Raw genomic sequence first — 15,826 nt, 5'->3', positions numbered from 1 at the left:
GCTTTTATTTATTTATCTCTTCTTCCTAATCCCCGAGAAAATAAAATGCATAAGGAAAGAGTAATCACACAGGAATTAAAGCAAAGCATCTCAACCTTTTTTTTCCTTAACCATTTTATTAAAATAATGCTATTTTTAACTTTTAAGTGAGAGAAGAAAAATTCGGTTTTCTGAATTTTCCTTTTTTATCCTATAAATACAATAAAAAAGAAGAGGACAAAATTAAAAGGAGAAAAAGAATAGACTCTCTAGTTCATGGAATCACGGGCTCGTCTTCTGTTGAGCTAGCGAGAACTTTTACGTGGACTCATTCTATCCTTTGGATATTTAAATGTGATGGAAGGCAAAAATTTAAACCAAATATAAAGTCGATGTTTTTTTTTAAAAAAAATTATCAGTAAATCTCGGAGTGTACTTAACATGTTAGTTGAGGCAGACATTAATTTCATATTTTATTGTCAAAATTATTAAAAGGCGGACGAATTTAAGATGCAATGTATTATTTGTTACCTAGTTTTGAGTGATGTCCTGCTAATAAGGATTTAAAAAAAAAATAATAGCGATCACTCTATTTCATAGTAAGGAAATCATCGGATAAGACAGAAGAACGAACAACACCGTTTAATGATCCATAGACCGAGGAAGGCCGAGTTTCGGATATCGAGACATCAACCTTAGTAGCAAGCAATAGCAAGAATTAGCTTTGTCGATCATCTTGAAACAGTGTTGATCTCTGACGTCTCATCGACAGATGGTGAAGAAGGTCGCAGAGGAAATTAACAATCTATTGGGTGGAGACCGGAGAAGGTCGACCCGATTCGTCATTTGGCATCGGGTCCTCTGGGGAAGGCGGGAAAATGTGGGCCCGGTGTGGACCGGGTAGGGCCCACAAGGACATTGATGTAGGTGCCACCCAATGGAAGCACTTTGTTTCTTTGTCGTCGGCTTTATATCATGCCTTGGTCCTATCATATGATGTATGTATGTATGTATGTATGTATGCATCTCCTTTTCTCCTTTGCTATATATTATTGTTGTTATAATTTTGTTGGGTTATTTTTTACTTTTAAATTTTTGGTATGACTAGGAATAGATGAATGATAATAGCTTTGGCCCCTTTTTTGTTTTAGGTCAAAAAATGAGCAAACTTTCACTTCATTTCATAGTTGGCATTTTCAAATTTCCAAATCATATTTACGTCCGAATTTGGATTCCCAATAAAAAAATTTTAATTTTAACTTTAATTCAACACACTACACAACAAAAAACACATTTCCCAAATTAAAAATTTTAACTTTAACTTTAACTCAACACACTACACAATAAAAACATATGTTTTCCAAGTTAAATTTATAATCACATCTCATTTGTCCTTTTTCGGTGTTTGGGACCCATCGATCCGAAATAACCATTCCGGATTGACGCTCCCATCATGAATAGAACAGACAAAGAAACAAAGTGCTTCCATTTGATTGTAGAAAAGGACAAGTGAGATGTAATTATAAATTTGACTTGGGAAACGTGTGTTTTTGTTATGTAGTGCGTTAAGTTAAAGTTAAAGTTAAAATTTTTGACTTGAAAAATATATATTTTTATTGTGTAGTGTGTTGAGTTAAAGTTAAAGTTAAAGTTAAAGTTAAAATTAAAGTTAAAATTTTTTGTTTGGAAATCCAAATATGACTCCCCTAAACCAAACATGCTCTTATTCTCTCTCTCTTTTATCCCACATGTCGACCGCTCCTTGTGATTATAAGGAATGAAAATGAACCAAGATTCCAATGAGGCTTTAGGAGCCGACTCCATAAGTATTTACATTCAACTTGATCAATTGATTTTAACTTTTTCCCAATTGATTGGAGGGAGTAAGCAAATGAAATAATCCCTTGCAATGGGGTTTCAATTTCTAGAAGTTAAATATACATTATAGAATCCAATATGGGTTGGTTTAGGCAATTCAACGTCTATTCTTTTTAAATAAGGTTTAGATAAATGGAAAAAATGCATGATTGGTAAAGTTTTATCTCTCGAAAAAAAAAACTCTTAGTGGATTGGTTCGATTTAAATCTAAATTAATCGAGACTCATTAAATTTTTATATATCAAGTGGTGCCCACTGAAAAGAAAAAGAAAAATCATACGATTTGGAGCGTTGAATTCATTAATTTATGGACGTATGTATGTTAATCGTAAATCTCAATGATATGGAATCCCCCAATTTACTCCCTACATAATTTGAACACAAAAAAAAACGCAATAATTGTATTAGGTTCTTCTGATTCCTTTGCATATATATACATATGCGAATATGCAAAATGTAATATACTTTTTTTTTTTAAAACTGAATTCTTAATCTAGCCGAAGAATATTCTAGCACGAGAAACAAAACTGAAAAAGACAATCAGAAGACGCTGCTTAATTTGTTTTTATAAGTACACTATTAAGTATTATGAATATTTCCATATTTAATTTCCAGCCTGGTTAGGAATATATCATGGACATATGCCTATGACATAACCAAAAAGTCCTTTGTCCTTTCGTCTTGGTTGGCTTCTAAAAGGTTCTAATGTCAGTTTCTAATTATTTCTTTTTATCTTATAGTTAATAATTAAGTTGATTGAACGCCCATAATTATTAACATTAATTTCATTGTATTTTTGGCTGTTCTGTTCTATCATCGTGGCCAACCGTATGGTTTATTCCTTCCAGAAATAACTCCTTTTTTTTTTTTACAGTTCATATGCCTAACATTAAATCAAAATTATTCCTCGAAGATATTAGAATTTAAATTGCTCTCAATACCTTATAAGAAATAAAGAGGATGGCGATTAGGCAGCAAACCAAAATCAAACACCACAACCCACCCCCCCAAAAAAAGGAAAAAATAGACATTGTGAGCTTGTTCAGTTTGATTTCGCAATTAGATTTTAAAATTTTAACTGTAATTTTAATTCTACTCACTACACAATAAAAATCAACTCTTCAAAGTAAAAAAATGTGAGCCCCATACATAAATCCACATACAACTCCATTATACTCAATTTAATTTTTAACACTAAATTCTCTCAATTATTCATTACTTTTTTCACACTTTTTTTTCTCATAATTCAACAATACAATCATTACCACCTAATTAAAATCAAAACTCAACTCAACTTAACTCTACGATCAAGGATATTCATCTCTCTATGATTATCAGGATCATCTTTATGTGTACAAGATCCTGTATACATAGCCCGTGAAACTCATACTCGCAGCTCCCGCTATTCTACTGCAGGAAACAAATAACCAACAGGGGCAACAACATCCACCTTCTGCAAAGCCTTCAATGGGCTGATTTTAGTTAGAGGTGACTGCTAGCTGGAGAAAAAAAAAAAAATATATATATATATATATATACATATAGTCGAGTCAGGAACACGCCGAGTAGCGCGAGGAAGCCATATAATCGTGCTTTCACTTATAGAAGGGCAATGACAATGGACATGGAGCTTGGTTTAGGAATAAGCTAGAATGCACTTGGATTGGCTGTCCTAGGCCTAATGAGGATTCACTTGACAAGCCGAATTGACCCATTTGGATGCGAGGCCTGCTAATGGGATCTCATAAGAGGCCCCAAGCTTCACGATCACAGAAGCTATGGCATTTTCATTAAAAAAAAAAAAACCACAGAAGCTTTGGCATTTGGTAGTTCTATCGGGCTTTCGAGTATCTCGAATAAGAGATGAATTGGGTTGAGAAGAATGGGAAGGGACCTCACTCCATCCGTGTCCAACAATCGAACCCACTTGCCTGGACGAACACGGCAATTTGGTCCAGATGAGCAAATCATAGAACTTGTGAACATTTTTATTTTCGAAAACACCATATGAGCTTATTGTGACCAAGATTTATGCGCCTTACAATTTATTTGGACATTTTGACCGATGATCGGTTGCATATGAATCTCTAAGGGTACATTTGGTCATTGGCTTTAGGATAGATATGAGAGGAGATTTTAAATCCTATAGATTTACATGATCCTAATCAAATATTTGAAACATACCGTGATTTGGGATTGAAATAAGCAAGGGAAATGACATTTATATCCTATAATTTAATATTTTTTATTTTATAAAATGAAAAAAAAACTCAATTCAACTAAGCTGTCATGGTCGAAGGAGAGGGGCGATGGGGGCTCGACGTTTGCCACCACCGGCCCTGCGCAAGGTCGGGCGAATCCAAGAGTTGCCGGTGACCTCACTTAGGGGGTAGTGCTCGACGTCGAGGCCTATTGCCGAAGATCTTCTCTTTCTCTCTCTTTACTCGAAGAGAGAGAAAAGGAAAGATCAGGGCTGTGGTGGCCCGATTCCGAACATCGCAGCCTCAATCTTTCCTCTTTCTCTCTCTTCGAGTGGAGAGAGAAAGAGATGATATAGGGCGGTAGGGTCTCGACATTGGCCACTACCGCCATAAGCAAAGTTATCGGTGACTCTTGATCTGCTTCAACCTCGCTAGGGGCGGTGGTGGTCAGTCTCGGTCCCGTCACTCCTCTCCTTTAACCATGGCAATTTAAAAAAAAAAATCTTAATGACAGATTTTGAAAATTCAAAGCAATAATGGGGGCATTTTTATTTTTTTCCTAAAAAATAATGATAATTTGCGTTTATCCCACCTTTCATTGGGGTAAGTTATCCTATCTTATACCAAACTCAATCCCACTCCTAATGTGTCCAAACATATGATAGGGATGCTTATTTGTTTTAGGAGTTAAAAATACTTTGATTTTAACTTTAACTCAACACACTACACAACAAAAATACACATTTTTCAAGTCAAAAATTTTAACTTTAACTTTAACTCGATACACTACATAACAAAAACACACTTTTCCCAAGTCAAATTTATAATTCCAACTCATTTGTCATTTTTTCCAATCAAAATCAAAATTACAACTTTGAATCCAAACGCACCGTAAAAATTCCATCCCACTTGTTATCCCGACCACCATACAAGGCCTAAATTCGTGACTGCTCTTTTGCTAAACCAAGATCAAATCTGATTACGATCCGATCTCACGATGCAAAAGTTAAGGGGCTCAATTTTCTTAAACTGAATTTCATTAAGTTAAACGTCCATATCATAATAGTTTCAGGGCCTATACCGTAAATAATCAAAAGTTTCATCCAGGAGACGGGCCCCACAGGGTACGGCTACTAAAGCCTTAACCGGTAAGTCTGCGAATCCCATAAAAGCCTCTTCAGAATCAGCCTGTGAACTCAAACGCAATCGTCCGAATCGGCATCGACCCATTTTCGACCTCTTCCGCTGTCCGGACGATCGTCGGCAGCCACCATGGGAGGAGGCGGGGGGACCATTAAGGCCGCGGTAAAGGCTGCAAGTATAAGCCCTGCAGCCAGGGGCAGACGCCTCCTCGGTTCCCTGTCGCCATCGGCTCGCGTGGAGGGTCAGTTCCTCGGGAACCAATCCAACACTTCTCTTCCTGCTGCAATAGTTTCGCCGCAGAACGTTGATGCGGTGGCCCCGGCCATGCAGGGCCCTGCCGCCTGGGACTGGGAGATGGACGACTGGGAATTCGCCGGCGGCGAGGGCGATCCAGTGCGGAGCATGACAGAGCCTCCGCCCAGGGTTGTGTCCGTAGGCGTCCCTAGCTACGACGAGGCGGAAGCAGCGACTGCTGAACTGAAGGACGCTGTTGAGAAGTACTATTTCACCTTTTATCTAGGAATAATTTCCTGATGGATCGATTGTCTTTCTTATTACCGTTGTTCATGCATGATCTGCTCGTTAATATTCGTTTTTTGGTTTTGAATTGTTATCCGTTCAGCAGCGATCTGATCGAGTTAATTCCGTTGCTGTAAAACTTTAAAAACGATGGTTTTTGCGCAGCAACTTGAATAGGTTTGTGATGATTCCATCGACAAAGTTCGGTTCTTTGACATTTCAGGTTGTACTCATCATCGCATGACTCTGGTGTAGTTGGAAGTCCTCGTTCTGTGGCATTGGATCTGATGCTGCTTCTGAAACATGGATCGGAGACAGAGTCGGTGGCTACCGGCGACTCTTCAGTCACTCCTGCATTTCCGGGGCATGCTGCCAGGCACTTACGTTGCTCCGTCAAAACCCGGCTGCTCAGGTATCAATCTGTTATGAGTAGTTCAGTTAAATCATACATAAGAAGCAAGACTGTTAGGTATGAGTCGGGCATGTGATAATTCTTGTGCTTGTTTCGGAGACGGTGTATTGATATACGTAGTTGAAGGATTTGTTATCCATAAGGTTATAGAATGTGCCATCTCTCAATTTGCCGATGAAGAGCAACTCATAAAATTTGAGGATTCTCGTACCATTGTAGTTTGATTTGAAAAGGACATCTATTGAAATCTGAATCCTGTGCTCTTCAGAGGTCATTGCATCGATTGCCAGTGACCCAGATGTTTTGAAGGCTGCTCTGCGGAACAAGGCCTTTATGCAATACTGTCATTCCCAGAGAACCAGTAAGCTTCCACTCTCCTCTTCGTTACTCGAGCATCATTAACTTATGTTGTGAGTGGTTTTGGTTGATACTTCTGTTTGATCGTACGAAGGATCCACCCAGTTCTTCAATGAGGACAGCGATGAGGGGCCATCCATTGATGATGATCATCGTTCTCAAGATTGGAAGTCCCCCAAGAAGTTCGATCAGTTCTCTGATGCTTCTGACCAATTTAAACTCCTGCATGGCCGGATAGCGGACATGGTACAGAACATAAAGCTTACGGTGGTGGATATGGTGACCTCTGTCTCCAGCTACCTGCAAAGCATCTTCAGTCTCTCCGAGGCGGACAAGGAAGCTGCAGGTGATACAGGAAGTGGGTCAGGATTCTTGGATCGTACTCTGGGCGCTTCTTTCCTGGGACTAGCTATGATGGTGATCATGATAGTCCTTTTGAAGCGAGCCTAGATACATATACATACTCAGAAACTTTAGAATTTCCGACGAATAAGAACTTTTGGGCTGTGTATGTCTGGAATATATGTATCCCCCTGATTCATAATCCTCGACCGTTTCTCCTTCGGGACTGTCTTGCTATGCAGATTTTCTTTTGGATCTGTATTATAATATTGCTGGAGTTTACATTGTTATAGTCCAACATCGCACCATCGAGCCTGCCACAGCTTTCTTAGAAGATTTGCACCCTAGGCCTCAACTCGTACTGGTTTGTCAATAATCGAAACACGAAGCAGCTCTGCTTTAATGGAAAAGAAAGTACCAAAATCTCAGATTCTCTTTATTCAGTTACCAAAGGTGAAGTTGAATAAATATGCCAACGTTTGTTGCTGAGGATTCCTAAAAAATATTACATGCTCAGTGTACTTTTGTTGCCGAGGATTTCCTCAAAACTGTTACATGTTCAGTTACCTACTACATTGATGTCCGGTGACGTTCACCTCGTAAAATAAAGTTGATCTCTGCCCATGTCTTATATACTTTCTTGTACGCCTCACACAGAACCGGGCATTATATCCATGAACAGCCGGTTCAATGCCAACTATTGCAAACTTGAAACTCTTGAATCTACAAAATTGACAAATCAATTTTGCGAAAGAACAACAGGAGACTGGGCTGATTCTCCATCTGCTGCCTCCAGTTAGCTGCTATTCTTCCCTTCAAAATTCGCCACTGATATTCATGATGTCCTCTTTTGATATCTGCATCTTCCCTTTGTCTCTTCTCTTGTTTGATTGCGAGCGATCGGGTTGGCCTTTCTGAAAAGGAAAAAAAAATATAATGAAAAATCTTGCGAGTACATATTACAATGACAAAAAACAATTTCAGAATATCTTCTATTCTTTCTATCCTTCCCTCGCATGGAAATGAAGGATAGTCCACACTATTATGGAGGAAAAATGTCTCACCTTCTTCAGGACAAACGCCAAGTACAGATAAGCTACCTCCCACTCATCTGGTGACAATGTACCTGAAAATTCCAATGTATTTCGGTAAAACGAGTTGTAATTACGTGATTGTTTCCTACGAATATGTCGCTCTAAGGGTCTTCAGCCTTTAAACATAAGACTGGGAACTTACTTTGGTCTTGGTTACCATCTCCCAAGGCCCCTAACCTCCGCATCAACTCCACATATTCCGGTTTCTTCATATATTCGTGCACAAATTCATGTGAATTCTTTACAAAAACTACCTCCAAATCATACTGCAAGATAGACCAAAGCTATAAGGCGTCCAACAATATTAGTTCAACTGCTCATATGCAGGGCTGCAACAACAGAAGATTACCTCTTCTGCTAATGACTTGAACACGTGGAAAGGAACTATCCATTCAGGACAATCGACAGCATCCTGGAATGGGTAAAGTTATAAGATAAACTTCATCCACACATTAACTTCCAAGCAATTTCTGCTGTTCGAAGCATGACCAGGGACATAATGGAATTTACCTCAAGGTGGAACTTGTACTGGATTCCAAAGGGGTTGGAGGACTTAAATTTCTGAATCAGAGAAGAAATTTGTCAGTGTGAAATCATTGATGTAATGTGTCAATATCATAAATTTTTTAAAGAACCATGATATAATGTATTCACCTTTTCAGAAAATTCTTCGTCGAACCTTATCCAGTACACGCTATTACCCAAGACAAGTCCTTCAGCTGTACATTTACATTGAAAATAACATCAGGCTCCAATCAAGAGCTGAAACTTATAAAACAAGATGCTCAATGTTCTAGTGCTTATAATGGCAAACTAGAATATCAGCTTTGTTCTATTATCTTTGAAATTTGACCAATATTATTTCGTTTTCAAAATGAAAATTAGCTGTAACACAAGGGAGGCCCGAGATAAACCTTCTCTGAGCTTTTTTATGATCACGTTGGCATCAGGCATTGTTCCGATGAAGGTTCCGCCAGGACGAAGGAGAGCCGATACATTGGCCAAGGCTCGGCGAGCTCGTGCTTCGGTTGACCAAGAGTAATGCATTGCAAACTGCAGCAGTGGAATTCTTCAACAGTTTAAAATCATTTATTGTGCTACGATAATGCATTTTTTGCCTCAATAAGAATCTATTTTCTCATACTAATAAGGCCAAAAATCACTCTTCTAAAATCATAATCAATGGAGCTCGATGCAATGGTGATTAAGCATCAAGTTATTGACACATAACAGAAGTGACAGAACCGAAAATTTTTGCAGAAGAACAGCAGCTTATAAGTGAAACACGAGTCATCACTTGCCTGGCAACTGCAGATATCAAAAGGAGCATCTTCCGCTAGAACTTTATCCAAGCGAACCTGATATTACCCAGCAGAAAGAAAGACAAGCTGGCATTTAACTTTCTGAGATAAAAATGAAGTACTATCCAACAGAGTGTTGCAAAGTGAACCATTCCTTTTTAAGGGTAAAAAGAACAGGAGTAGCTTATATTACCTCAAAACAATCTCCACATATGAGGCGTGCAGGAAATGTGAACTTTTTACGCCGCTGATGGTGGTCAGCATCACCATTGTAACGTGTTCTGCAATCTTCTATCTGCACATTATTGGAAAGACTGGCTATTTGCTTCATACAAACAGAAAAGGGGGAAAACGGCAACACTCTTAACAACCAGTGAGGGAGTCCAGAGATATTACGGAAATAGCAAATCAAAACATACCATTCATCAATAAAAGAAAGAAGCGGCTCCTAAAATTCTAGTGCTCAATAGAACTAGCTTCAATAGTCCTTACTCCGGGAAGTTGAAACTCATAGACATGCAAAAGTGAAAAATTATGGATGCCCTAAACAAAATCTACAACAATGAGGGTGGCTCAACTATCCAACAGCCGTACATAGACCTAACTGCATAACTCAAGATCCATTCATGAAAGTACCTCAATTATAAGAGTATGCTGACACACAAATATTTCAGTATAATAACTCTCACCGAGCCTTCTGCTATGTCAATGCCAACATAATATCCAATTTTCGCCTTGTCCCACTTGATAAGATCGCCACCCTGATTACGAGAAAGAAGTTCAATACTTATGCTTCAGAATGGAAACAGGAGAGACAAGATAACTCCTTTAGCAGAGAAAGGATACATATTGGAGGCACTAATACCTTGCCACATGCAAGGTCGAGAACTGCATCTCCTCGCCGAGCATAGAGCTGAATTAAGACACTCTTTATCTATTCAACAACATATCATTAGAAGGTAAGAATTCAATCTCACTGATTAGCTACACTTTTATCCAGTTGCAGGGCATACCCAATTATTAAGTTTCTTTAAATGAATAATTGGACTCGCTTCCCGCTCTTCCAGTGTCTGATTAGTCCGAGCGCTGTAGTGGTCAGCCACTTTCCTAGCAAAGAGCTTTGTGCTTTCATCTTCGAGAAATTCAGAGTCACCTATAGCCACGACATTCAAGACTCAAATTTGCAATCTCGAAGTCATTTTCCTCTATGACAAATCATACGAAAAATATGCACAGAAAAGCTGCAAAATTGTACAAGTGATTCTAGTTTAAGTGCCGCGGGGGGGAGTCCTATTGAACCACCAAACAACTGAACTGTCAAGCAACCAAGTATCCTAATCGAGCTTCATTCGAATTTTCATTTACTTCAGCGGCCCCAAGTTTTCTCCCGGCGACCAAGACAGACGGCAAACAAAAACATACCAAACTGAACATCAACCTCGACTTGTCTACAAAAACATGGGACTTCCCACCGGAAGAAGAAAAACCCAGTTCCCAAGTTCGGCCGAAGTGACCACTGATTCAATCTGATCAATCCAATTCAGAGCAGAGCAGACAAAATTAGGGCACGGAAAGTCCCACTTTTTAGAGAACTAACCGTCTGGATTGTACTTGACTCTCGACTGAGGCGGCCCTAGAGAGGTGGATGGGGATGATGATTCTTTGTATCCTCTTTTCATTGCCAAAGACCAGCAACTCTGTACAGATGAAAGCAACGGAGAGCCACTGCAGGAGAACAGGGTCGACTGAGCGGGAAGATCCCGGTCGCAGCTTCAAGAACTTCAGATAGAGACAAAGCCGAGAATCGATTTTTCCTCTGTCAAAACGTTAAAGATAAAGCAGTACATAGACTTCGCCCAACCTAACACCGCCTTCGGATTTTGTTGCACCCTCTCGCTCTCTCTCACTCTCTCTCTCTCTCTCTGTGAGACAATTTATAGCTCTGGTTGTGGTCGCTGTTTTTCTCCTGTTGCTTCCTCAGCAGCGCTGCGTTGCAAGACAACACAACATGCGAATCACCCAAAAAATAACGACAGAGAAAGAAAGGAAAAATAAAATAATAATAATAATAAATAAATAATCTTCCTTGCGGATTTTTCATTGATCGTGTTGAGGCCATCCAATCCAATTGAAGTCCAAGATTCGATTTTGGGCTTTTGGGTCCTCCATTCCCTTACCTGATAATGGTTGTGTTCTATATAACCCAGAAAAGATGAAAAGCAGTTTGACCCCGACTCTCGAGAGTCGGTGAAGATATCTGTTCTCGATCCTTCAAAATTTCCACGATGGCAAAAAAAGTCATTTCACCTGATAAAAAGTAAAAAGTCATAAGCTTTTTTCTTAAAAAAAAAAGAGAAAAAGCAATCACATTGATTGGAGAAGGGGTGGGGCACCTCGCCGCACATCGCAACCTTGGACCGAGGTTGCCCGGTGGGGTCTGTCGCTGGCGGAGGCACCCCCACCCTTGACTGAGGTCGTTGGCGGGGTTTGAGCCCGCCGGCAAACTCGGTCAGTTTGCCAACAAATGTGCCTTTGCCCCCAAATTCAAGATATCTTATTGGCCAAAAAAAAAAAAAAACAATTAACTGTAGAACTGCGGCCAATTGTCTCCTTGGTCGATTCTTGTGGCGGACTCTTCCAGTTCTAGCTTTCAATTGCTTCCTTTATGGTGTAATTTCATCAAAGGAACATCTTAAAGCTAAGTTTTTTTAGCAAAAATGGTTTTCCATCATGAAGATGATTCTTAAGGCCGGATGTTATACTGGATTTTGAGAGATTGATCCAAGGACTCATTCGCCGGTTCAGGCTCAATTACTTAGCAGAGAACATTGTCAACTGTGAGCGAGCAAGAGAAATTACCAGGCCTCACTGTCGTTTATTCCAGTCCAGTATGTCATGAATATGACGCGTGATCGGAGCACGATAGCTCTAGTACAATGCAGTTTTTTTCTTTCGTAGTACATTTTCTCCTTAATGATCTCCTATACAAATGCTGCTGGCTCGATTATATTCCTAACAAAGAATCTAAATTTCACTTCTGAGTTCACTGCCTAATGTGAGAAAACTTTTAAACCAATGAGCAGATGATTTAGGAATCCTTGTCAGGTTGTTCTTGTAGTCCACATAGTAAAGTCCAAAGCGGACGGTGTAGCCTGAGTTCCATTCCCAGTTGTCAAGCAGCGACCACGTGAAGTAACCACGGACATTGCAGTCATTTTCCCTGTATTAAAGTCGCATCATTGAAATTGTCTCCTGGGCGAATTATTAATTCGTTCTTGAGAAGAAAATTTTGGATATATTTTCCTTGGCTCTGTTCTGCGCGCAGAAAACATACCTCTACTTCGCTGTTAATTTTGGATATATTTCTTACCTTATTGCAGCTGATAAATTCGAGAGATAATCCCTGTGATAGTCGATTCTTCTGTCATCCTGTAGAGCCTTAGTTAATGTTACATACGGTCTGTTTAGCTCATCCATACCTGCATTCGTGAATTCAATAGTGCGATTAACATTGATGTATCCATCTTAGTTGGGTTTCGAGATTGTGAGTACTCACCATTTTCTGTTATAATCACCGGTGGGTTCCCGTATTTATCTCTAACATATATTGCAAACTTTCGTATTCCCCATGGGACAATATGTAGCCATCGAGAAGCTGCCTGTGGGTAAGGAAATTATTGACTACATGACTTTCCAGTAGATATCTTTAGTTAAATTCTAGGATTCAAGTGTCAATTTGTAGGGGGAACGTACTCTTTGTCCTATAGGAACTCCCGCTCGAAAAGCTACGCAATCAAAAAGCAATTAATATCAGGTCAAATAGTTCTTCGAATATTTCGAAAAGCAATTGAGGATAGTCATGAAACCTTTCATTGGCATCACATACCTGTAGTTATAACAGCAGCATCAGAGGAAGCATCCTGTAGTATCAGTTTCCGGATCCCTGTCCTGTCATTCCGTGCATACAGTGTGGTGTAGTGATTAATCCCAACAAAATCCAACGAGCCCCTCAGGAGTTTAGACATTTCGAGTGAAATCTCGGGTAGTCTTTCTCCTACAAGTGTTCGCATAGAATCTGGGTAGTCTCCGAAGAAAAGTGGGTCGAGGAACCTGATAATTCAATCCACTTTTATTTTCTTAGACAGTCCATGGCTTTTGACTGCTCATATTTTGCAAATATGATGAGATATGATACTACTTTAATTACCATCCAAGTCCGAAATCCATTGCTCTGCTTGCAGCATCTTGGTCCTCGCTGCTGTCAGATATTGGTTCATACCATTTCGCATCTAGTGCTATTCCAATTTGGCCTCCTTGTTTTTCCTGCTTGTGCAAATTAAAGATGGGTTAATTCTGTTACCTAATGCGCTTGTAAAGTGATTGCAGTTTTGTTTATCCACTGTTCCAAAGCTTGTTTATCTGAAAGTTCTGTAATTCTAATGGAGTTTTTTTTTTTTTTTTTATTAGTGGGCTGGAATACCTTGAAGTTCTGCTGATAATTGTGATAAGCAGCAGCATGAGACAATAATATGTTGTGGGCCACGATGTAAGGTTCAACTGATGATTTGCCCTTTCTGCAGAAAATTCCGCCGAGAATGGAGCACCTTCCAGGTGCCTGAAGGCCCGTGTCATAACCTTGGATGGCGAAATCATGAGGTTCGTTGAATGTGATCCAGCGCTTGACTCTGTCTCCAAATGCCTGGAAGCAAGTGGAGGCATAATTCTCGAAATCCTTTCTGCAAGCACAAATCCAAATCATTGCACTTTGTGAGCTCCACCGATTCAATAGTTGCAGAACATATCACTTTAGCAATATACGTACATTATTTGATGGCTTAACCATCCTTCATACTTGTCTTCTAGCATCTGCGGAAGATCCCAATGATATAGAGTTACATAAGGCTCAATTCCTGATCGAAAAGAAAATCTGACCCTTTAATATATCTGGAAAAACTAATAGAATATGAATGTTGTGTGAACTATCATGATTCTATGGCGACCTTTTTCCAATAAAACATCGATGAGGCTGTTGTAATATTGCAGACCATCTGGGTTTGGTTCTCCTGTTCCATCTGTTAACTTTGAAGCACCTTTAGTATCAAGTAAAAAGAGAACATGATTAAAAATGGAAAAGTTTGTGTTGAAGTTGTGAGTTTACTTGGATAGATTCTCGGCCAAGATATCGAGAACCTATAAGCGTCCATTCCCAGATCCTTCATCAAGTCGATGTCGTCCTTTCAAAAAGAAAAAAAGGAAAAAGAAAGTCCTGTAAATTTTGCGTCACAAACAAAAAGTTTCACAAGTAACCTTCACAATTAATTGGATTCTCTTAAAGCATTACACAGTAGAGCTGGTCCTGTGGTCTATACATTATCACATTCATATATATGGTCATACATCGCTGTCGCTTACTTGGCCTGCTTTTCCACATTCTTATAGGAGTGAAATACCCTCTCTTTTGGTATATCTTTCTTATTGTGTCCCCACTAATACTTTTTGTCAAGTTAATACACGACACGCAATTTAACCGTTACATTCTCATGATCAGGAGATCTTTCATTAGGAATTACAGAATCGATTGTTTCAGAGGGACGAAATTCACCTTAAACCTGTGATAGTGATCAACTGCTGTGTCTGCATTGCTGAAGTCCAAAATTCTGCCTGTTGAAGCACCCACAAAAAAAAAATAAATAAATAAAAGGAAAGAAAAGAAAAGACCAACGGTGGTTAGTCTTCATAACATCTATCGTCTTCGTGAAAATTTGGTACATACCAGGTTGCCTTGTGAATGTATCCCATATGCTCGGGCCCTTGTTTCCCTCATTTACTGCCCCTTCGAACTGTTACGCGTAGAATATTGCACTTTATGAGTATGTAATAATTCTTCATTAATGCTCTTATATTTGCAGCTCTTACTGATTAAGAAGACCTGGTAAGCTGAAGAAGCGGTTCCGAACGAAAATCCGGGCGGGAAATCAGCTCTGCTGATGGACTCTGAATTCCAGAAGCAGCTGAACACTAAAAGGAGCACCAAACCGACTCTCATGGTGAACTTTTCTGAATCCTGAAGGACTTGGTGATGGGAGTGATGCCGGTTTCGGCGTGTGAAGATCAAGAGAAGAAAAGCCTTTATATAGAGACAAGGTATGTTTTTGCTGTGTGCGCTCCAGATAAAGCGAGAGTTGCAAATGTTGTTTGTTCTTTGAGTGCACGTTTATGGTGATGTGTGCATAGGTAACGTAGGGCCTGTGAACTTGGGAGATGGGGAAGGAAGAAAAATAAACCAATGACAAGATAGGAAAGAAAATGCGAGAGCTTGCCTCTAGAGGGTTAGAACCCTGAGTACACCTGAAAAAACCGTAAAGGACAGGAAGAGTAGCGACTGTGCTTCAGCCACATCTTAGGAACGAAAAAGGTATTCATTTCTTGGAAAGAACGGATAAGATACCGAAGATGTGCTCGTGTTCTATTACTTCAATACGACTATTCCATCGTGTGGGAACGATTCTGAATGCTATTCGTGCAGGAAAACGGAGGAGCGGGAGCTGTCTTCTGGGTGACATGGGTGATAGAGGCCGAATGTCTTGGAAGGGGGGGCTA

The 15,826-nt window shown here is 39.6% G+C and overlaps 3 protein-coding genes across 5 annotated transcripts; 1 reads left to right on the top strand and 2 right to left on the bottom strand.

Moving 5' to 3' along the window:
• Positions 1 to 5,268: 5,268 nt before the first annotated feature.
• On the top strand, positions 5,269 to 7,123 carry LOC116199531. Its single transcript, XM_031529907.1, has 4 exons — positions 5,269 to 5,698; positions 5,944 to 6,132; positions 6,401 to 6,493; positions 6,584 to 7,123. Exons 2-4 carry the CDS (start codon positions 6,024 to 6,026, stop codon positions 6,937 to 6,939), a joined length of 558 nt encoding a protein of 185 aa, XP_031385767.1. The 5' UTR covers positions 5,269 to 5,698; positions 5,944 to 6,023; the 3' UTR covers positions 6,940 to 7,123.
• A 123-nt stretch (positions 7,124 to 7,246) lies between these two features.
• On the bottom strand, positions 7,247 to 11,165 carry LOC116199523 (mRNA cap guanine-N7 methyltransferase 1). The gene is made up of 13 exons (XM_031529898.1): positions 10,824 to 11,165; positions 10,240 to 10,379; positions 10,092 to 10,160; positions 9,916 to 9,987; positions 9,420 to 9,521; positions 9,227 to 9,283; positions 8,840 to 8,978; positions 8,580 to 8,644; positions 8,436 to 8,486; positions 8,275 to 8,337; positions 8,068 to 8,191; positions 7,896 to 7,957; positions 7,247 to 7,745 (listed from the first exon to the last, which is right to left on the bottom strand). The coding sequence occupies exons 1-13, from the start codon at positions 10,903 to 10,905 to the stop codon at positions 7,647 to 7,649; spliced, it is 1,125 nt and encodes a 374-aa protein (XP_031385758.1). The 5' UTR covers positions 10,906 to 11,165; the 3' UTR covers positions 7,247 to 7,646.
• LOC116199513 (putative beta-glucosidase 41) lies at positions 11,108 to 15,826 on the bottom strand. Of its 3 annotated transcripts, XR_004155550.1 has the most exons (16): positions 15,675 to 15,818; positions 15,156 to 15,574; positions 15,000 to 15,066; positions 14,829 to 14,887; positions 14,385 to 14,460; positions 14,227 to 14,298; positions 14,049 to 14,136; positions 13,707 to 13,962; positions 13,434 to 13,549; positions 13,113 to 13,336; positions 12,980 to 13,011; positions 12,783 to 12,885; positions 12,597 to 12,705; positions 12,086 to 12,446; positions 11,404 to 11,533; positions 11,108 to 11,212 (listed from the first exon to the last, which is right to left on the bottom strand). XR_004155550.1 is itself a non-coding variant. In XM_031529881.1 (13 exons), the coding sequence occupies exons 1-13, from the start codon at positions 15,270 to 15,272 to the stop codon at positions 12,251 to 12,253; spliced, it is 1,515 nt and encodes a 504-aa protein (XP_031385741.1). In that variant the 5' UTR covers positions 15,273 to 15,826; the 3' UTR covers positions 12,082 to 12,250. The 3 variants fall into 3 exon arrangements, 1 of the variants encoding a protein (XP_031385741.1); XR_004155551.1 differs by having other exon boundaries at positions 15,143 to 15,826; XM_031529881.1 differs by lacking the exons at positions 11,108 to 11,212; positions 11,404 to 11,533 and having other exon boundaries at positions 12,082 to 12,446; positions 15,156 to 15,826.

This window comes from Punica granatum, chromosome 1 (assembly GCF_007655135.1).
Source record: "Punica granatum isolate Tunisia-2019 chromosome 1, ASM765513v2, whole genome shotgun sequence".
NCBI classification, from domain to species: Eukaryota; Viridiplantae; Streptophyta; class Magnoliopsida; order Myrtales; family Lythraceae; genus Punica; species Punica granatum.
This window is presented reverse-complemented; position numbering and strand designations above follow the sequence as displayed.

Coding starts and splice junctions, on each gene's coding strand:
- LOC116199531 (XM_031529907.1), top strand. CDS start 6,024: ATGGATCGGAGACAGAGTCGGTGGCTACCGGCGACTCTTCAGTCACTC. Junction 6,133..6,400: donor GTCAAAACCCGGCTGCTCAG/GTATCAATCTGT, acceptor TGTGCTCTTCAG/AGGTCATTGCATCGATTGCC. Junction 6,494..6,583: donor CTGTCATTCCCAGAGAACCA/GTAAGCTTCCAC, acceptor GATCGTACGAAG/GATCCACCCAGTTCTTCAAT.
- LOC116199513 (XM_031529881.1), bottom strand. CDS start 15,272: ATGAGAGTCGGTTTGGTGCTCCTTTTAGTGTTCAGCTGCTTCTGGAAT. Junction 14,137..14,226: donor CGATGTTTTATTGGAAAAAG/GTCGCCATAGAA, acceptor CTTTTCGATCAG/GAATTGAGCCTTATGTAACT. Junction 12,706..12,782: donor GGTGATTATAACAGAAAATG/GTGAGTACTCAC, acceptor TCACGAATGCAG/GTATGGATGAGCTAAACAGA.
- LOC116199523 (XM_031529898.1), bottom strand. CDS start 10,905: ATGAAAAGAGGATACAAAGAATCATCATCCCCATCCACCTCTCTAGGG. Junction 8,979..9,226: donor TTGATATCTGCAGTTGCCAG/GCAAGTGATGAC, acceptor CCACTGCTGCAG/TTTGCAATGCATTACTCTTG. Junction 8,338..8,435: donor AGTACAAGTTCCACCTTGAG/GTAAATTCCATT, acceptor TACCCATTCCAG/GATGCTGTCGATTGTCCTGA.